The sequence below is a fragment of the Arvicola amphibius genome, chromosome X (assembly GCF_903992535.2).
Source record: "Arvicola amphibius chromosome X, mArvAmp1.2, whole genome shotgun sequence".
Lineage (NCBI taxonomy): Eukaryota > Metazoa > Chordata > Mammalia > Rodentia > Cricetidae > Arvicola > Arvicola amphibius.
This window is the reverse complement of record NC_052065.1, coordinates 89,300,107-89,323,239: the sequence shown is the minus strand read 5'-3', so window position 1 is coordinate 89,323,239 and position 23,133 is coordinate 89,300,107. Positions and strand designations below refer to the sequence as shown.

General features: G+C 36.4%; 1 protein-coding gene across 1 annotated transcript in view; it reads right to left on the bottom strand.

Annotated features, from left to right (window-relative positions):
* The window catches only part of Il1rapl2 (interleukin 1 receptor accessory protein like 2), a 578,390-nt gene that overhangs the window by 522,167 nt on the left and 33,090 nt on the right, over positions 1 to 23,133 (bottom strand). Inside the window, exons 3-4 of the mRNA XM_038315799.1 lie at positions 13,179 to 13,365; positions 2,142 to 2,295 (exon numbers count right to left, since the gene is read on the bottom strand). Of these exons, the coding sequence (XP_038171727.1) occupies positions 2,142 to 2,295; positions 13,179 to 13,365 (341 nt within the window). The remainder of the gene's footprint in view (positions 1 to 2,141; positions 2,296 to 13,178; positions 13,366 to 23,133) is intronic.

Sequence of the window (23,133 nt, the reverse complement as noted above, 5' to 3'; positions counted from 1 at the left end):
GGGAACTGTGAGAATGTATTTGTACGATGTATGTACAAGGAAATCAAATCTATTTTGACCTTTTTTTGGTAAACCACCATTCTCTCTTCCTGTGTTTTTTCAAAGCATTCCTGCTCCTTGAAAAGTATAAAAAAGAATTGCCTCAAAAAAAAAAAAAAGGTAAATTGCGCAAGTGATATACTAAGTTAAAATTTTGTGGAAAAGTCTGGGAATCTGGGTGAAAGAGTCTCATATTACCCTTCCTGGGTCCTTCCACATGACTCTGAGATATATTAACTTTTGAGAACCTCTGCATGGTAACCAATGAAATATTAAATCCATAGTTCAATTATTTAGAAATTTGGCACTTGTAAATTAAAGTGATATAATTGACCAAAATAAGCAACCCTAGCTTTGTTTGTCCAGGATCTGGAATGAAACTAAAGACACAAATCGTTTTCACCAAAATCCATTAGATGAGACTGTAAAGGAGGCTTTGTGCTTGGTTTATTATAGTTCAGCTTAGAACCAAGCCAAAAACTAAAATGTCATAAAGCTTAATAAACGATTACCAAACACAAGAGTTAGTATGAATCTGATAAGAATCTGTGGTTATGGTCAAAGTGACCATGCCTTGTGCATGGTCAGGTCACTTATTGATGATACGCCTGCAATTGAATCTTCTGCCATGAATGTGTCATGGAAGTTTGCTTCACATTGAAGAACTCAGAAACTAATCAAAAGCAGATCTTTGCTACTTAGGATTAGTCTAAAGCAGTAGTTACTTTAAAAACTCATACAGAGAAAGAACATGCATTTCTAATTCAAAGAATTGCTTGAGCTTTTACAGAAGGTGTTCTGCAAATTGACTATGAGAAATAAAATGGTCATTACTTAAGATAGAATATGAAATAGTGGATTGAAACTTGGGGATCAAAAATTTACCTGAACATAGGAGTTATATGTCTAAATATAGAGATTATCAAGACATCTGATTTTAATATTATTCATAAAAGATCAGGCAAAGATAGACAAAAGTAGTTGATTGAAAAATACCATTAGCAAGTATATGTCTTAATTAGTCAACTGGATGATACCACCATTAGGTAATTTAAGAGGTAATGATTAATTACATTTCTCTTAAGTCAATTAATGAAAATTCTGAATGCCAAGTCCTTAATGGTACAAAATCCAAAACTTATTGAGTGCCAAGATAATGCCACAAAAAGTTCACATCTGACATCATATAATAGATCACAAGAAAGTACTATTTAAAATTACTGACATGTTGTTTATATTTAAATTGATATAAATCAATATATTTATTTAAAATAACCAGTAATATTTACATAAAATATATTAATATAATACAAATACATTTTATATTTATACCCACCTCTCATCTCCAAACTGTTTCATCATTTATATCTAAATTTTCCAAAAATTACAAAAAAATCAGAACTATGAGTCACTTCTGGTCCTAAGAATTTTATGTAAGGACTGTCTAACAGGTAAATTAACCAAGATTTGCAGATGAATAAAGAAAATTAAGTTTTGTCGCACTATCTCTTGGCATGTGAGAAATATTATAATAGTTTTAGATTCCATCCTATATTGCTGAAAATTAATTACTAAAACATTTGTCAGGTAAGAATATTCTGAGTTTGTCTCTTATACTCTCATGAATTTTTACTTATTTGTTCTCACTTTTACTTGGAGTTTCTTTATCTAAGAATCCTAACTTATAATTAATTGTGTGTAAATGCAATTCAACAGATTTCATTCCAAAATACCAACAGAACCTCAATTTAAAGACAGCCTTCACCTAGATGGGGATTCTACATATGAGGCAATATCTCAAAATGATTCCAGCATATCTCTTCAGAGTTCTACACTGGCAATCAATGGCAGGTTGAAGAATTAAGAATATTATATAACAGCAGAGAACACACAGGCAGCCAGAGTCCTTGACCTCCAATTGCATGTTCCAATGTATCTTTAATTCAGTGCAACTTATTAAAAGTGATGTTTCCAACAGCTTGATCTGCTGCCAATTCTAAATCCACAGAAAGTTGTCTTGTCTCTTTAAATATAACTCTTCCCCATCAAACCAAATCCAAATTAACTTGCATTTGTCACACTTTGGTAGAAGCAGCTCCTACCTGTAACCTTCAGTTCTGTTGTTCGTCTTACAAGTTTTCCTTCATATTTAAGTTCACATGTGTAATTTCCTCCATCTTCTTCTTGAACTTCCTGAATGAGAAGAGTATTTCCCTTCTGTATTATGATGCTTCTCCACATTCTTGGCTTGCATTCCTGCAAGGAAAATATTTGTAAGTAAGTGAGAAATGAATATTCGCACTGCTAAGTCTTAGAATTGGCACGGTAAAATTACATTGTTCCACATAGTCTTTCAAATGTGTAACTAAGAAGTTTAAATAATGTCCAAGCAAGTATTGTGTCCAGTTCAAATATCATTAGTTACAACATCAAGAGCCAATTTACAAACCCGATTCCAAAAGCAAGAGAACTTCAGAGGTTCTAAGCAAAAACAGAAAAGCATACAAGCTCCAAAAATACAAGAGTCACACAGAGTAATATTAAGAGCTGCTAAATATTACTTTAATGTCTTGCTATTTTTTAAACTGATATGGGTGTTTCCTAAGAGTCTTAAGGGACTATGGTTCATTTGGCTATGTACCATACTTGATGGGAATATGAAGTATTGCTTAACATTTATAACAGGCTCTTATATTAGTAGCGATGTTTATAAGTATTTCATTAAATACTTTCTGTTTTAAAATTAAAATGAAAAAAAGAAAAAAAAACTAAAATGAAAACAAACATAAACCTTAATGTTTATATCTCAAAATCTTCCTTGTGGTCAAAAGTTGTAGAAGAGAATCTAAAAAACTAGAACTCATTATTTCCTTAGAAATGAAATGAAACATAGGTATACTTTGCAATAGTAACATCATAGAAAAATCAACAGGATTTCCTTAGAAATGAAAGGAAATGAAGACGTACTTTCCAATAGTAATAGCATAGAGAAATCAATGGCTGGGTGAAATTATTGATACATGATGAGAGAAGAAATTTTTTATTTTGAAACAAATTGTCATTTTCTTCTGATGGGGAGGTGGGGGAGTCTTGCTACCACTTCGGACTTTCCAAGAAAAAAAGGCACAATACTTTCCCGTGAGGGACAAACACATGGCAACCAGGCAAGAAGCTTTGGTTTGGGATTTTCTTAAACTACTTTTATTTATTGTTCCAGGTCTCTCTGCTGCCAACTGGACATTTTCAACCAAATTGTTATCCAGACATTGTAGAAAGCAAGAATGGAAGCACAGTGGCCGCTATAAAGCAATACTGAACAGTTCAGATAAAATTACTTTGTCTTCTACTTTCTGAGTCTGTCAGTTGAGACAACAATAAAATTGATTACAAAGCCAATTATGTGGACAATAGTCGAAAGTACTTTTCCATTTCACCCACTGTGGTGTATGTAACTAACATCTGCATCCACTCTTCCTAACCCCTACATTCCGTAGACATATTTCAAGCACTCACAAAACGTTGGAATCAGTGTTGATTTTCAGTCCCCAGCTGTGAGTGCCTGTAAGTGTTTATAAATTATTTGCGAGAGCAAGTACCCATTTATTACTTTTTCACTATAACTTTTTCTTCCTGTTAGCAGGAGATTTGGCAACAAAGCATAAAAATTGGCACTTAAGTTCATAGGTATAATATTCAAGAGATATGTCCAGTATAGCTATCCAAACACACTTTCAGAGAGGAAGTAAAAGTAATACAACGGAGGACCTCTAGATATAAGACTGTTTTACTCCCTGGAGTCTTTCTGAAGAACAGTTAAGAGTCTGTCTGAAATTATATTACATACCATGTCTGGCAAGGTTTATCACCTATATGAGATTTGCTTCTGAGCTAAACCTTGGGATATAAGGTTTCTGGGAAAATGAAGAAAAGTCTAAACAGAGAGGAAAAAACCAGCCCAGCTGCCACTAACGTCATACAACAATAATCCACAATTATGTTCGCATTGCTTCCAACACTGATAGCCTCAGATTTCTAAAGAATCATTCTGAAGGTCATTAAACAAAAATATGGTCCCTCTGGGCATTTTGAGAGGAAAGGAAAATGAAAGCCGAGCTGCTCAGCCCTCACATAGAGGTGGTGGGGGCAGGCAAAAGCCCACACACTTATTTTATTCAAAGATAAATGGCCTCATTTTCTAATGTCATTTTGGGGAAAATCCATATGTAATTAGTTACAACGACTTTTACATTTACTGACCACAGATTCCCGGCCCCCTCCATACAGGAAGTAAAAGCTAAAATATGTAGAGGACTTAAAAATAGTTCCTGATGAATAGGCTAGAATCCCTGCATGTCCTTTGAGATAAATCTAGACAGTCGTGTGTACTTTCTAACTTGTCATTTAGATATCTAAATGACTCCTTGTATCCAGCGGAAGTACGTTTGTTTGTAAAACCACGACTTTTGAGAATGTCTTCACATCATCTTCATTCCTCTGCAGACCATGTGGTAAAGATGAAAAAGAAAACTAGGCTTGGGTGAAAATAACGCTAGGTGGAAATTCAGGGTTTACCAACTTCTTTAAGTCTCAATTCTGCATTTCCTATTATGGGGATAATATTAAGTACCATCTGATTTGCCATGACACAAAGGCCAGGTTTGTTTGCTTGTCTTTTGTTGTTGGCTTGTCTTGTTTTGGATTTTGTTTTTTTTTTTTCTTTTTGGTTGTTGTTGCTGTTTTCTTTCTTTTCTTTCAAGAGGCAGGGTTTTATTCATCGCATTCTTAGGCAAAAGTAACACGTAGAGTTGTCATCTGGTGCAGAGAATGTTTTCCATTTCGAAACCTTCCCAATCCTGGGTCATATCTCTCTAGAGTCACTTGTCCTGTTAAATAAGCCTTGTTGCTACTGGACTAATCAGATAAAACTAAATCCTTACTAATTAGCTAACTATCTGCCAGTAAAATAATACTTCAGCTGCCCGAATATGCACGGCTCCAAAGAGGGCACTCTAACACTAATCTTACAGATGGATGAAGGTATTCTATTTATTTATTTATTTATTTATTTACTTACTTACTTACTTACTTATTTTCATTTAGGTTTTTCGAGACAGGGTTTCTCTGTAGCTTTGGAGTCTGTCCTGGAACTAGCCCTTGTAGACCAGGCTGGCCTTGAACTCACAGAGATCTTCCTGCCTCTGTTTCTGTGCTGGGATTAAAGGCGTGCACTACCACCGCCCAGCTGTGGAACTGTATTTTGATTGGAGGAGCCTGTATAAAGTATCTTTACCATCCCCATCATGGATGACTCTCTGTCTGTTCCCAGCTATCTACTATTCAAACAATTATTTTTGCATCATATAGAATTGCAGATGTTTTCTAGGCTTTGACTCCACTTATTTGAAGTATTTCTTCTCTAAGATACTGGCTGCTGAGTTTAATGATGTCATTACACCACTTCTGCCCCCTACTTGCCCTGAGGGCATGTCATATTGCCACATTTCACTGTCTCATCCCTGATTTATTGTGACAGACCATTGAGTGAAAAAATTTTAAGTGCACAGATCACAGAACAATAACTGCTCTTCTAAGAACAGTTAGTAAAACCACCGAAAAAACCTCAAACACATAAAATTCTGAATATTCACCTGGTTTACATTCCCTCCTATATATTGGCCCTAGTTCTATTGAAATAAACCGCATCAACTTGAAGACTTTGGTAAGGGTCAGACTTGTAGAAGTTGTCTAGCTCTAGTTCTTTAGCATCCAGCTTTATTTTATAGCTGGCTCCCCCTTCGTGGAGCAGGTTTCCATAAGATATCCTTGCACAACGAATGCCAGTCTATAAACCCTGTTTCTTTCCCTTTTGCCCTCCTTTGCATACAGACACCTCATGCAAGCAGTTGCTAGATTGGGAGAGCTGAATGCACAAAAGAGACATTTATTCGCGTAGTCTCTTGAAATAACTTGTTGGCTGACTCATTTAGATCTTGGAGTTTTTCTCCCCTGTACTCATAATCTACTTGAGAGATATCATCTTCATACCCATGAAAAGTTTTTAAATCCATTTGTTATGGTCGTCATGGTTCATTTACTGCCATTTGGAACACACAATTCATTCCTCATGGCCAGAAGATCATGAGGGTTGATTTAAATATTTCACCTGATTCTGAGGATTAATCACCAAGCAGCTGTGTGGATGAAGGCCCGTCAATGACTTCTGACCCTCAAATCACTTATATCTGAGTAGATAAAATTCACCCCCTTATGACGACTTCTCTCCTTTCGCCTGCACTGTGTACTGTCCCTTGAGGCATCTATTCATCTGTTTCATGGTCTTCAGGAAACCCATGTTTTCTGTAATATGAAGACAGGACGGCTGAGACCACAGTATGAACTGGGAATGAACCTCAACCTCATCAGTCCTACCTCTACCCTAAACCAAAAAAACTAGAATACCTCACTCCAAGGAGTCTTTCCCCTCCTGAATTCTAATCTTCCAATCACATCTTCAATCTTAATGTCGATAATAATAGACCATAGTAGAAAAGAATAGTTCTGTACTTGAACACTTGAATAAGAATACCAGTTTTGTGCTTCTGAGCAGTTAGTTGCTGACTCTATTTTTAAAAATTGGGAGCAATAATATGTATTGAGATGACAAAGATTAAATGGGACAATTCATATAAATGTCCTGTATTATAACATATTGTATGTTAAAATTATGCAATAAATCCCAACTCTCATTCTATGACTGTTAACTCAGTAGTCTTTTTTTTCAGATTAGTTATCCACCAATTATTGAGAATTGCATTTCTAGAAGACTCTAGAAACTGCATTTTAAACGGTTATAATTCTAGAGCTGAGCCATCTGTTACAGTCTGTCACCAAAAGGGGTTTAAAGTCATCATTATCATTCTTACAAAAAAAACCACCTAAACAAACTGAAGCTCAGCAGTTCTCAGAATCTTCAGACAGTCGTGGAGGAAACATCCACCCCAAGTACTGCAATGACACAGAATCATAGCTCTTAGGGAACAGAAACTGGACTGAGTATTAAACACTATAACTCCCACTAGCCTTTGAATTGTAGGAGGAAAAATAGCCCTTGTAAGACATCTAGCCTGCCTTCCTTGATAGTAAAAGATAAGAATAAAGACCATAGGTATGTGTGATGGTATCTACCTAGAAACAAGGCTCACTAAAATGCTGAGACCCAATCATAAAAGCACAGAATGCAGAATGCTTCTTGTACCATGTACCATGCAAAGTGATAAGACTCCTTTGTAATACTTCAGAATTATGGGGCCAGTCAGATGGCTCATCATGTAAAGATAACTGCACCAAGCCTACCGATCTAAGTTCAATCCTAAGGACCCATATGGTAGAACCAGAGAATAAACTTTCACATGTTATCCACTGGTCTCCACACATGTGCTATGGAAAGTGTGTGAACTGACTCACACATAAATAAACATAATTTTAAAACAACTTAAGGGAGTTTGGGGGCAGAGGTTAGAAGGAAGAGTAAAAGGGGAAGAGAGAGAGGAGAAGGGGAGGGTTGAGGAGAACTTGGGGAAATGGGCTAGTTGAACTGGAGGAAGGACAGATATGAGTGCAAGGAAAGAGATATCTTGATTGAGGGAGCCATGATGGGGTTAGCAAGAAACCTGGGTCTAGAAAATTTCCCAGGAATCCATAAGAATGACCCCAGCTAAGACCCTAAGCAATAGAAGAGAGGGTACCTGAACTGGCCTTGCCCTGTAGTCAGACTGATAGTTATCTTAAATATTACCTGCCTTGCACCGCGCCCCCGTGTCTGCACTTGGTGCGCTTGAACCCAGTTCACGAGATTCGGGCAAGGGGCAGGAGGTTAAAAAAACACAAAGACTCACACAGATAGAGAGACAACGACAGTGGTCATCCTTGAATTCCCCAAGAATGACCCCTTTATTGTGTTCTGGGGCAGATTATATAGAGATATCCACGCCCCCAGCCAAACCCACCAGAAACCACTCTCCTGCAATCAGGAACTCCTGAAGGTCTCGTGCTCAGAACAGCTGTAGTCACTCAGATCAGGGGATTACAAGAAATTCAGGATCTGGGGTCTCACTGCTCCCAACAATTACCATAGAACCTTTGTCCAACAACAGATGAAAACAGAGGCAGAGAACCACATCGGAGCACTGGACTGAGCTCCCAAGATCCAGTTGAAGAGTGGAAGGAATGAGAATATGAGCAAAGAGGTTAAGACCATGAAGGGTTCATTCACTGAAACATTTTACCTGAGCTAATGAGAGCTCACCAACCCCAGAAGGACAGGGAATGAACAAGCATAGAACCAAACTAGTCCCTCTGAATATGGATTATAGTTGTATGGCTGGGGCAGACTGTGGGACCACTGGCAGTGAGGTCAAGATTTATCCCTACTGCTTGTACTGGCTTTTTGAAACCCATTTCCTATGGAGGGATACCTTTCTCAGCCTAGATATAATGGGGAGGGCCTTGGTCCTACCTCAAAGCATTGTGCTAAACTTTCTTGACTCTCTATGGGAAGCCTTACCCTTTCTGAGTAGTGGATGTAGGGGTGGGATGGGGGAGAAGGTAGAGGAAACGGAGAAGGGGAGGGAGTGGGAACTGGGATTAGTATATAAAATGAGAAAAGATAGATTTTTAAAAAGCAAATAAATTTTTTAAAAGACTGTTGTCTATAGAATGTTGAGAAGCTATTTAGTAATCTTTAGTTTAAAGTTTTACTTTTGGTGAAAAACATTGTATTTCCCTTTACTCAATACAAAGATGCTATTACTCACAACTAGAAGCTATTTTTACATGTTTTAATTGAAGCAGATACTTTCTAGAGAGTTGAGAAGAGCCAGTTTATTTATATATTATCTTAAGGGAAATGTGTTTACTTTGGTCACTACACCTATCCCAGCTCCTAGAATACTGTCTTACTTAGGTTGGTACCCAGAATGTAAGCACTGAACCAATGATTCACTGAAGAAATGCACTAACAAGTACTAATTCATTTATTCTCAGTTGGTATCAATTACAACTAATGGCAAACATTCATAATCACATAGATATATAACAGAAACAAGAAATTTCAAACTGCTATCCTTTACCTCCTTAAAATTGGGCCACAAATTGAGACAAATACATAAACTAGAAGAATATTGAATGTCAAAGTATATTTTGTGTTTGCACTGTTAGTGTTCTAGAAAAGCTCTAGAGGACCTTTTCATTTAGAAATTGAATAAATTAAATATAGGACTTGCTGAGGAAAGTAAAGAAATGGTAAGGAATGGGTCAAGGGTCAAAAGAGGATAATGGTGGGGGATAGCAAAAATGTATTCTATATATGTGTGAAAATGTTATAATGGAACCAATGATGTATAATTAATATATATTAATAAAATACTCTAATAAAAATTAAAGTAAAAAATTTAAGCAAAAATATCAAGTAAAGAGACTTGATACTTTTTGGAAAATTGTTCTCAGTGAATGAGGGGGGTATTGAGTGTTATCTTTAGTTCAGTAAGGAAGATGCTTTGCCTCTTATTTCTAAATGGTAATAAAAGCCATTCACTGTTGTGCCCAAGCATCTAGCCTTCATTCATGTAGTATCAGGCAGAATTTCTAAAGTGTAGCCCCTTTTCCTCTCCTCCTTCTGTTGGCCAATGAGATTCAGAGAGAAGTCAAGTAAGCTACTTACTTTTATACCACGCATTATATGTATAGGAGGGATGGCCTTACTCATTCGTTTTATAAACATTTATGAACAGTGCTGCCAGCTAAGCTTTGATCCTGTGATTATAGGCTGGAAGGAAATGATAGCCACCAGAGGCCACCACCAACATATTGCACAGAGTCTTGGAAACTCACAAGAGAAAGTCAGAGTAATAGTATCAGACAGAAGGTTAAGAAAAAAGTGATGAACAGAATGAAAGCCAGATTTAAGATTGCATATTTGAAATGATAGCTACAAAGATGATGGTGAAAAAATATATTCTCACTGCAAAACACTAGAAATAAGACATTAGATATATCAAGATTAGGATTTGTCTGAGAATAAACTCTATACAAATATATCCTTTACTTTATATAGTGATTCTGTAGCCAGAGACAAGTCGCTTACTATGTTGCTAGGTATGGAATTCAGAGACCTAAAAAGAGGGCAGAGTAAGGTACTGAAATAAGTGACTTCAAGAATGAACCACTTTTTTTTTAATACCTCAAAACATCTTCTGGGATTTGCTTGAAACTTCATATGAGAATCAATGGTCAACCACACACTTGAAATCTCAGAGGTTCTTTAGTATCAAATCCAAAATGAAAGTAACACACACACTACTATGTTGCTTTTCTGTTCTGATTCTCTAGTCCCTTATTCTACAAAATGGGTATAATATATTTAAATAGTAGTTCTAAGAATTGAGCTAATATGGAGAACAAGCATTTAGTATCACAAAGGAAAAGGGTAAATTGTACTGAAGGCAAAAGTCGGGGAGGGGATACTGGTAATAAAGACAATATGTTTGTTATACAGATACAGTGTATGCTAACCATGAATAGGTTGGAAATCCCGTCATTTGTGACAACATGGCTAGAACTAGAAATTACTAGATTAACTGAACTAAGTCAGGACCAGGAAGAAATGTAGCAAATTATCTCACTCACATGTGGAAAGCAAAAAGTTTACCTCATAGAAGTTGTGAGGAGAACTCACAGTAAAGGGGGGAAATTTGGGGTAACTGCATGAATTCCATTCATACAGGATCAATAACTTATGCTATACTATTATTTTACAGTTATTTTACTATAATCAACAAGGTATTGAACATTTAAAATAACTTAAAGAGAGGACTTTGAATGCTCTTGCCACAAACAAATGATAATTGCCTGAGGAGACAGAATACTTTAAATTAATATAAACATTGCAAAATTTATATAATAGTTAACAGGCAACTGATATGCACAATTTTATACTTTTTGATCAATTAAAATAAATTTAAATTAGTAAGCTAAATTTTAGACATTATTATTCAGGCAGAGCTTAGAAATCCTTTTGTTCTTGATTTATTGATCCATTTGGTGAGGAGTGGGAGGAGTAGTACTTCCCAAGGACTAAGTGGCTGGAGGTGTGAAAGTCCTAAAGAAAGGGGAAGGGGGGAGCTAGCAGAAGATGAGAAGATGAGGTAGAAGGAATGATTATACAGAGAGCCTGCTAAGCTTGATTTTACCTCCAGTTGCTCACTCTGGGGTAGGTGGACTCCCCCCTTCCCTCCTATAAAATTGAAGTAATTTTTTGTTATTTTTTGGGGGGGCACATGTCTGGTCTGCACCCACCATGCTTCTTATAGAAATGTCTATGATCAAGACTGAATCACTGTAGAAAAGCATAGTAATCAAGAAAATGGTCTCTCAAGTTATAGTGCCTTGAACACAGAGCACTGTAAATTTAGAAGTGTTACATCTATCCAAGTTCCTGCTTTCCTCTTTAATAAATAAAATTCTCACCACACAAAGTTGTACTGAGATTTAGATGAGATAAGGTAGAGAACAAGCTAATTACAGGGAATGGCATATAAGAATTACTTAAGATATACGAAGGAGGTTGACGATAGCATGAAAGGTCCCATTGAATTATTTATGGTCTGCCTGAAGGAATGAGTGTTATTTGTAATAACTATCTCTGCTAAGAAAAAAAAGAGCAGAAGTCATAGTTGAGTACATACTCTTAGTATGAGCTGGTGAGTACCTCCAGGTGTAAAAACAAAAAAGTTTCCAAAGGTAAAATGTCCTAGCAGCTTTAAATATTCAGGTATAGGAATCCACAGGAAGAGTAGGGTCACACAATCCTGCAGAAACCACCAAATTCAACTCTTTTGTAATTTGGTCCAATAATGTGCACATCACCTAGGAAAAAATGTACTTGATCACCTGTAACTATCATATAAAAATCTATATAGAGTAGCGACTTCTGTGGTCAAGAAAATGTTTTCATCTGGGCAGGGGTGGTGTACACCTTTCATTCCGCATTCAGAAGGCAGAGGCAGGCAGATCACTGTGAGTTCAAGGGCAGCCTGGTCTACAGAGCTATTTCCAGGACAGCTATGACTATACAGAGACACAGTGTCTCTAAAATCCTCCCCCAAAGAAAGACAGAAGAGGAAAGAAAGAAATAAAAAGACAAGGAATGAAAAAAGAAAGGATGAAAGAAAGAAAAGAAAGAAAGGAAGGAAAAGAAAATGTTTCAGGGCTATAAGTATCATCCACGATTTCAGCAAGAATTCAATGACAGACTTGTGTAATTATTCTCTGCTTCCCTACACTGCCTGCCCTTTGTGCTATAGTCTAGGCCCAGTGCACCTGAAGGCCTGATTCTACCTATTGCTTTTATCCTGTGTTCTAATGGGAGTAGGGGTCAACTAACCTCAGAAATGCAGGCAGGTGTTAAGAAGGCCCATGTTACTTATTCTAGCCTCTCTTTTCTTGTCTACCATCTTCATATGTTCTTCTCAAGCTATTACTCTTGAAAGAACACTTTCACTCTTGCTGGGTTCGAGGAGTAACAATTAACAGCTTCCTCTCCTGTTGGTTCCTGCAATATTGCCTCTACCTCAGTAAATATACTCCTCATACAATGTCCTTCCATTGAACCTCTGAATATAGCTTATGCCTGGTTATTCATACTCCTGTGTTCACATGAATAGAACAAAGCCCACCGGTCACTTCTGTCTCCACTGCAGTAGTTCACACTGTACATCATGGTAACAGTGGTTATTTGTCATAGGTGCTATTGCTACTTTTCTTCTTCATGGTACACAATATACCTATATCAATAAACTAATTTGTTTTACGTTTTATCTAAATCTTTACCCTTCTTTGCTGGGGTGGAAATTTTATTTCTTAACAGTTGGGGAAATTGGGATAGCTGCTGACATTTGCTGATGTAAAACCACAAAAAAATCAGTGACATATAGGAGTCACACTTCTAAGTTATTTTGCTGTAAATCTGTTGATTCTTCTCAGCAAGCTGTTTAATACCCAAAACTGGTAATAAAATGCCCATCCCCAAGGCTGCTATAAATTAAGGCTTTAAAAAATGTTTATTTGACACTATGCTGAGTTACCTTGTACCATACAACATCAGGTTCCTGATCAGACTTCTTAAAGTCTTCCATATCTGGGCAGGAGATCTCTTTTCTTTTAGTAACTTCAGATTTCTCTAAGTAGCGGATCTTGCTATTGTAACAGAGGCCTGATTCATTCTCGGCAACAGTCAAGGACATTGACACCTTCATGCAGTATGTGGAGTTCCTGTAGGAAGAGAGAAAGAAGAAAACGGCTTTATTGGCTGTTTATAACTTCTGTACTCTATACATTTCAGGAGTATTGACTTTCTCATTTAGGGCATTGCCTAAAGATGAGAAACAGCATCAAATCAACACATAGCAACTTTCTTCTTCAACCAACAGAATGGTGTGGAGCAAGAACGGTATGGAGAACATTCCTGATTATGAGATAGATACAGAGCTGTGAAGGTAAGATGTAGCGATCTATGAACCTGTAACACTGGGAGACTTCTCTCCTAGCAATCAATATTGCTTGCTTGAAACTGAAAAGAAATCTGGGGGAATTTTGCCAGAACTGTGGTTATAGCCATTTCTACACTTCAACTATGTTTGACAGTTCTCCCGGAGATTGTTGAACTTAACAGTGCCTTCTACCCCTAACATTTCATCCTCTAAGATACATATCGGAACCAAGATTGACACACAAAGGACACCTGTTAACATATGTAGCATTTCTTTTGCTTTCATTTTTATTATCATAAAATGATTGTAGTGAATATACATACTTCTATACACAACTTTCTAACTTCTGTCCCAAGGGTAGAATCACTAAATTAACAGAAATATGTATTTCTAGTTGAGTTTGAGATCATCATTACTTATCACAATATAAATTGTTTTTCATGCCCAAGAGTCAATTAGTGGTGACCACAGTTGTCTGAAGTAACAATCTGGACTCCTATATTTGGATGTCTCAGGAGAAAGGGAGCCCCTTTTCTTGTTTGAATAGTTGACTATAACTGTTGCCTTGACAGGATCTACAATCACCTAGGAGGACTAACCCCTGAAGATGATACCATGAATTGGGGCTTCCCATGTTCACGGGAAGTCTTCCTACAAGAAATTCACCCTAAAAACATACATAGGTGTATAAAGTGCTTCTTGAAATATGCTAGTGGTTGGACATCCTACCCCTAGACAAAGCTCTATAGTCGACTAATAGTCATTAGACTATTAAACTAATAGTCATTAGACTAAGAAAGGGAGAAATAGCTTCTTCTAGGGATGAAGGCCTAATAAGTTACCCAATACAAAAGAATCCAGCCCTGAAACCATATGCACATAAACAACAAAAGTAGATCCAGAAGATTGGATTTATATATTTGTGCATCTATATGGATATAATGATAATAATTAAAGAAAAAGAAACTATCAGTTTGAGAGGGAAGAAGGAAATAGGAGGAACTGTAGGAAAGAGACATGGGGAGGCTAGAGGGAGGAAAGGGAAAGGGGAGAGTGATAAGACTACATTTTAATTTTGGGTGTATTTAGAATCAATTACAATAAAAATAAAATAAATAATAAATAATATTTTTTTAAAAAATAAAATTAACAAAAAGAAAGCATCTTATCTATTATAATGTGGCTAAGTGGAGTTAATCCTGACCACCAACACTATAACTCCAATGAAATTTAAACACTAAAATATGTCATCTGGCCACTTTAGAAATGACGCGAATTGATGAAGTTATTAAATGAGGATATCTAGGGTTGAAAATTTTGCTTTCCTGAAAGTTGGGTATAGGTACCGCATAATTGAACAAGGGTAAGTCCTGGCATCAACCTGACATCTCCACCTTTACATGTGTTTCCTGCATACCCACATAAACACACATACACATGCAAAAAATGGTTATGTACCCACATTCATACCGCATACACAGATACATACATAAATGAAAATAGAAATACAAAGATGAAAATACATTTGATTAGTTTGGTTAATTTCAAACAAATGAATAAATATTTTATCTTTGCCTCTTTGTATACATGATGTTTCACTATGCAGACCAGAAAATGTCAATCACAAGGGGGTAAATGGCAATGTATGAGAGAAGAGATCAGAAGCAACTTGACAAGGCTAAGAAGGGCAACTGCAAATCACGGCAGAAGTGTTTAGTCTTTCTTTCTGGAGGATATTTCAGGACCACATCTAAATTAACATTAACTCACTGAGAGAAATACAAAGTGTCAAGTGTAGCTCTTCAAAGTGAAGTAGTTGTATAATCCTATATCAGATGGAATTAATATGCCAACCACAAATTTGAAGATGGCCCCAAATGGTTGGTGCTATGCCTACTGTTTAGTGGTCATTCATTGAAATTTTACAACATCCCAAACAAACAAAACACAGGAAAGCAGATGGCTGTACACATCAGGTTTACAAATAAATGTGATCAAACATTTATATTTATAGCAGACAGAAACCATTAAGTCAAAATGGGGAGCTCAGCTGACTGGGGAGTGCTCAACTCCAAGTGATACACCAACAACATTACCCCTTAATGTAAGGTCCGGGGAACATTCTTGAAGAAGGGGCAGAAAGATTGTAAGGGCCAGAGGACAAGGATGTCTGCTATGAGATCATGTCTTCTTTATTTGACAGGAAAGCTATACCCACAAAATCTTAAAAATAGGCTCGCTGAAAAAAAAATAAAAATAAAAAAAATAGGCTCGCCGAAATGAGACACCAGGTGGTATATTAACTTGGGTGTGGGAAATCTTTCAAGTCCCTGTCTATAGGAAGTTAATGGCTGCCAAGAGAAAGAGATTTAGTTTTTCTCTGGGATGAGCTCCCATGTGGATTATCAAATCCCAGGTGGTCAATCCTAAAAAATGTGCATACAAGCAACAGTAAATACAATCAGCAGGCATATGCATATGTATGTGTGGCATGTGAATGTGTGTGAGAAAGACAGACAGACAGGTGGACAAAGACAAAGAGAATAATTAAAGAAGAGTTCATGAATATGAGAGGAAGTAGAAATGGGTGGTACATAGGTAGAGTTAAAAGATAATGAGGGCTAAGAATGATGTAAAAATATTTTCCATATTAAATTCTCAAAAGATCTTTCAATTAAAACCTAAAAGTTGGTTTATATTTTTAAAGTAGAAATGTAAAAATGCATGCCCTTTCCAGACAATAGTGTCAAATAAAATATCTAAAATACCCAGCATATTATTTGTTAAATATTAGGTATTCAATACACTTTAACTACAAAATCAGAATTTTAGTATAGCTTACATTGCTATCTATATCACCAATAAATACTAACAATGATAGTATATAACTATCACAAGCAATCACTACTATATTTGCAGTGGGATGAGGTAGGCCACAAGGTCAGGACTGCTACTTGACAGGAAATCTTTAGAACGTGGTAATTTGGGGAACAAATCTAATACCAGAGGACCAGGAAAGTTTGAAAGGATCAAAAAGATACACTGAATTAGATACAAAAAGGAAAATGGATGAAAAAAACAACTTCCAGGTACCATAAAATACTAGCTACAAGACAAAGGTCATAACTTTGGAGGTCAAAGGGTTAATGATGGTCCACTAAATTTTCTGGGGGCTTCTTAGACAAATGTTTCCTCTAATAAAACCCAGACCTCCAGGAAAAGGTTTTCAGGCACAAGAGATGCTCTCATGTGTTCATTCTCCGAAGATTAAACGATTTAGACCCTGCCAGCAGTACTTGTATTAACTTGGGGTGACCGTAAGGGCAGGGGACTCACCCTGAAGGTGGCTGATGAGTTGCAGGAGGAGAGGGTTCAATCCTCCCTAACCCTTAACACACAAACAACCTTAGTCCAGGACCCTGGATGGACTCCCTCTGGCTCTTGTCACTTGCATGTCAATTGAGGCTGACAAATTGCTTGTTAAGCCATGAACAAGCCCTAAGATGAAGTTGTTGGTGATACCCAAGGTCCCTGGAACTCAAAGACAAGGCCGAGTTTGAGTCCTCTTGTCACCATGGCTGACCTAGTAGAAGTGTGATCAAGGCTCCCTGATTGTCTGAGATTCAAGTTGATTTTTATTAGTCATATAATCCAGCCCTGACACAGTTCCTGCTAACAATCTTGCATTATTTAGATTTTATTTTGAAAAATGCCCTTAGGCCAGTTCTATTTAAAAGTTTTCCTACAAGTGGGGCCTAAAAATGTTACTTTTCTTTCATTAGGAACAATTAGCGCTATGCAAGTTGAGGAGGCAGACTGACTAGTTTGCAAGAATAAGGATCACAAATTTTTTTCTCTCCCCTCCTTAACATCCCAAGGGGGACAAAAAACACACTCTGACTTAATGTAAGGAAAGGGCCTTCACAGTGATATTACAGCAATGGCTTACACTTACTTGCATCTGTAATCTTTGCAGGTAGAGTTATCTCTCAGTATCCATAAAGGAATTGTTCCAGAATGCTACAACACACCTCTAAAGCAAAACCTTTCAGATGTTCAAGCTTATTTTTAATATAAGATTACCTTAAATTTGCCTGTACCCTATACACATTCTCTAGGATACTTTAAATCATTTCTAAATGACTTTTAACTAATTAAATGTGGATGCTATATAAATATGTAAATAATATCTATACTATATTGTCTAGGGAATACTGACAAGAAGTCAGCACAAGTTCAGTACAAATGCAATTATTTATTTTTATGAATCTTCGGGTCATGGCTATTTGGATCCATGAATGTAGAACTCATGAAACAGAATAGCTGACTGTATTTCCATATCTTTTATCATAGTTTATTCTACCAGTATGTGGGAAAATGAGAAGGCAAGGTAAGTATCATCTAAAAGGAATAAAATGCAAACAAGAAAAAGATTTCAAATTATAGCTTTGTTAAACATATCTATCTAGGACCAAGATCTCTTGGTTACTACTCTCAAATGTTGCTAACATTGCTTAACAGCCAAACTAACTTGTGGTTAGCCATGTCAACTTGGTAAGCTGAGAGAATGAGAAGTAGATTCTTGTAGATAATGTACTAAGAATAATTCTACTAACATGTGTTAATCTGTTGCAAGTTTCTGAATAAACATCAGAGTTTTCTATACAAAAGTGTAATGGCAGCTAGCTTAAATTGTATTTCTTTCTTGTTTTTCTTTTCAAAGGCAGTTATAAGAAGGAATGTTGATTAAACTTAGTTTCTCTGGGGAAAAGGGAAGTCTTGAGCTCTCATGAAAAAAAAACACCAAAATACCTATTATAACTCACATTATAGAACTTGTTTATATTACACAATCTAAAGTATTATTAGAGTATATATGATTTTGTGTAATGTGTGGGGTTAACCAAGTGTCAAGAATCCGAAGAATTAGGAAAAAAATGTATACCTAAAAATAGAAGCATTAGTAAAATGACTTAGGATATAGCTAAACTCTTTTTAAATAGAAGCATTAGTAAAATGACTTAGGATATAGCTAAACTCTTTTTAAATAGGTCCTTTCACAGTCTTATTTTATTTCAAAATATTTTCTTTGCAAATTCCAGAAATATCTAGTGATTAACAAACTAAAACACACACACAAAAAAACAACTTCTTGCCATTTTAAAAAACGTAAATTGGAACAGGATAGATGACTCTTCAGTTAAGAAGTACCCACTATTTTTGGAGGACCCAGGTTCAATTCCAGCACCCACATGGCCAGTCACAACTTTATATAACTCCAGTTCCAAGGGATGCAATACTCTCCTCTGACCTCCATGGGCACCAGGGTCTCACATAATACACACACACACACACACACACGCACACACATATATATATATACATATGTGTGTGCGTGTGTGTGTGTGTGTATGCGTTTTGCCTATATATAAAATGCCTATGTAAAAAAATAAAAATTATAAAAACTAAAAATGCAAATTAAGATATATATAACTACAAGTCAATCTACAATTGTTAGATGAGACTGTCCTTCTCCAAACATAAAACAAGTAGCAAATTTTGAGATCCTTTGCTGATTTTTCACTCTTCATAATTTATTAGTCAAAGAAGGCTTTGCTGAAAATATTTTTAATTATTTTATATTTATCTACTTTATTTTATGAATGTGAGTGAGCGTTTTGATCATGTGCATTCATGTCTGTGTAGCACATGCATGCCTGGTGCCTGTGAATATTAGAAGAGGGTATCAGATCCCATGGAACCAGAGTTACTGTCAGTTGTGAACTGCCACGTGGGTATTAGGAATTGAACCTGAGTTCTTTGCAAGAATAACAAGTGCTCTTAACCACTGAGTCATCTCTCCAGGTTTTGGAAATATTTTTGAACTTAGTGACAGTCAACTTTAAGACTAATACAAACTATAACTACACAAAAGTACAAGCATGAAATATGAATGCAGTTGATGTAGGAGTGTTTCTATCTATCTGTTGTTTCATTGGTTAATTAATAAAGAAACTGCTTGGCATGATAGGTCAGAACATAGGTGGGTGGAGTAGACAGAACAGAATGCTGGGAAGAAGGGAAGTGAGGCAGTCGCCATGATTCTCCTACCCGAGACAGATGCCATGGAGCCAGCCGCCAGGTCAGACATGCTGAATCTTTCCCTGTAAGCCACGATCTTGTGGTGGCATACAGATTATTAGATATGGGTCAGTCAAGATGTGAGAGTTAGCCAATAAGAGGCTGAAACTAATGGGCCAGGCAGTGTTTAAATGAATACAGTTTGTGTGTTGTTATTTTGGGTGTAAAGCTAGCCATGAGGGAACAGGGTGGGACAAAAAGCAGGCCTGCTCGCCTCATCACTACATGCAGTGAAACTCCGAATGAGGGCAAATAAACAAATTTATTGATGTCATTCAATAAAAAAGTCCTACATAATCATTAAAATGACAGTTATTTGCTATATACATTGAAACATAAATGAAAGTCTAATGTAAGAATAAAAAGTATTTATGCTGTAAAAGATTTTGGGAGAAATACAAGGTCATTTGAGAAAATCCCCTTTGTGCTTTCATTCTGTTAAATACCTTTAGATTGTCAAGCTGTGAAGAGTTTAGAGATTTTTGCTTTTTCTAAGATGCTTTGTCAAACAGAGAATGTTGTATTTCACAGACGATGTAAATAAACAGGGATGTGTTGGAAGTATTAACAGCAAGTATTTTCTCAAGTGCTTTGATCTCCCAGTGACATAAATATCCACCCTTTGGCATGCTACTGTTAATCTCCAATTCAGAATTATCCACTTATTTCTAGAACTAAAAGGTTTATGGTACAGTTAGGGAATATGAGAAGTTAACTCTACGCAATGAAATGAACTGTACTTGAGAAATTTGCCCCTAGAACCAGATATTTGGGTTCAAATCTTTCCTCTATTGTGTCCTAACAATGGGTCTTTGGCCGGGTGACCACGTCTCAGGTTTTGGTACATAAAAAATGAGAATAGTAAAAGCAGCTGTGTTTATAGGGTTATTATACTTCCAAACGTCAGAATTGTAAAGTCTGACATTTTGATGGATTTTTCAACTAACAAGTAAGTCTGCCGGTTTCATGAATACTTGAAGAAGACATGAGACTTCCAGGTCATAATTCATAAACAGTAAATTAGTAGTGGCAATGCAGAGCACCAGTATTTGGGTTGGTGACTCAAACTCAAAAGAGCCTATAGTCCATACGATAACATGGAGGGGATCATTGTAAGCAATGCATTCCCTACAGTGGAAGAATCTCAAGCTTGAGAACCACTTATCTTTTATAATGGGTCATAGGAATTCCAGCTCTTTGCTACACAGCTAACTACATTCTCTTTTTTCCAACCAGTGCTCAAAAAAAGGAGAACAAGCAACCTTGTTCTTCAGTTTAGAGAAAGATGTTCCTTGCAATTTCCTAAATTCTTCTCTTTACATATGGCTTTTAAAAATATGATCTTATATTTATTGAAAAACTTTATTTTTACCCATGTGGGGGTGCCCATAGAAGATTAAAAGAGGGACCTGGATGTCCTAGTGCTGGAGTTCCAGGTGACTCTGAGCTGTCCAATAGGGGTGCGGGGAACTAAACTCAGGTGCCCTGGAAGAGCAGAAATTTTCTTTCTTTCTTTCTTTCTTTCTTTTGAAACATGATTTTTCTGTATAACAGTCCTGCCTGTTCTGAAACCCGCTTTGTAGACCAGGTTGGCCTGGAACCCACAGACTTCTCGCTTGTCTCTTCCTCTGCTGTGATTAAAGGCATGTGCCACCATTGCCAGGTTCAATGGTTCTTAATTGTTGAGCCATTACTCTAGTTCTTCCATATACATAGTTTTGAAAAGGAAATCCAAAACAAAGGGTATTCTTCTCATAAGGCCTATAAAATATGTGACAGAACTAAAGCAAATTCTCTTGGAATAGTGAGGTACTTTACAGAAAGCATTGAGTATGATGTCTCATATGTTCTAGGTATCCCAATATAAATGAACTCCGTTAGCCACTACAACCATATTATGCAAGCTGTAAACTACATGAATAGATTTTGTATTCTGTGTTACTGTTTTAAAAAACAGATAAGAGATCAGAATCTAGTAAATATGTGGGTTTGTATACAATACTTGCTAAAGATAGAATTTTAGCCTGAAAATATGGTGTCATTCACTATTGGGCAATGGACATAGCTTGGTGGTACAGTACTTGGCTGGCATGCGCCAGACCCTGTGGTTGTTCCCAGCACATTTATGTATACATATACATGCATAAATACATGTATGTGTGTGTGAGTGTATGTATGTTCTAAATTCAAAACACACTAAAATATTTAGGTACTTGTTATTAAAGTCAGATATACTTTTAAAATAATTAGCCATTACACACGTATTTAACAGCTATTAATAAAAAAAAAACCCTGAGATTCTTGAATGTTTCCAGCGATGAGTTCACATTAACATAACTAGGGAAAACAACTATAATCTGCCCCATAAAAGCACAGTGATCTGACTCATAATGATTGTTTGAGGATGGGGTTATAATCAAGCATAATTAACAGAAGTAACTATCTCCATTGAACACTACCATCTACATTATAGTAGGAGTACTCCCTGTGCTCTTGTTTAAAGATATATTTAAGAATTACAATTGGTATGCATTAGCTCATAACAAAAAGTTTTTTTATAAATATAAAGACAACAATGTTTTGTGGAACTATAATAACATCCCTGAACAGTCTTCCTATAAGTTTCACTGACTATAAAAATTATTGATCATTTTCCCATTGCTTTTTATTTATGTTATGTTGATATATTCACACGTCAATATATTTCGTCATAATTATTCTCATAAATGTTTTACCTTATTGCCTTATTTCTACTACAAACTCTTCAAAAACATATCTTTCCTTAGATGTACCTATCACTCTATACAGTCAATACAGATCATTCTTCCGGCCTTTGTGTTGAAATTGTCTAACTTAAATGACTAGATAACTAAATTACCATGCTCTGTGCCTCCATGATCTCTTATCTGATCTCTGTCTGCTCATCATTGTCCGAGATCTTGGAAGACTTGTAAATATTCTAAAGTTTTATTTGCCTGCCATCAAGTGACTTCTGCCCTAGTAGCCCTACCATTCTCCTCTCACTGTACTTAATAAAGCTACCTTATTAGACAAGCCCAATGAACCTTGCTTACCTTCATCCTGTCTGAATTCTATGTATTATTTGTAAGGTGACCATTTCTTTCACCTTATAATCTCCCTTATTTCAAAATATCGTCCTCTGTCTGATTCTCTGCCTAGAAACACCTATCCCCTATCCACCCTCCTAGGGCTTTCTTCAAAATGCTTCTAAAGGCTTCAGGGATTTTTGTTCTGCTTTTTTATATTTTTTCCTTTTTTATTAAAAAATTACTTTTGATTTTACACATCAACCTACTTCCCCTTTCTCCCATTCTCCTGCCCCCATCTCCTTCCTTCCCATTCCCCATCTGTTCCTCAGAGGGGGTAAGACCTTCCTTGGTGAGTCAAC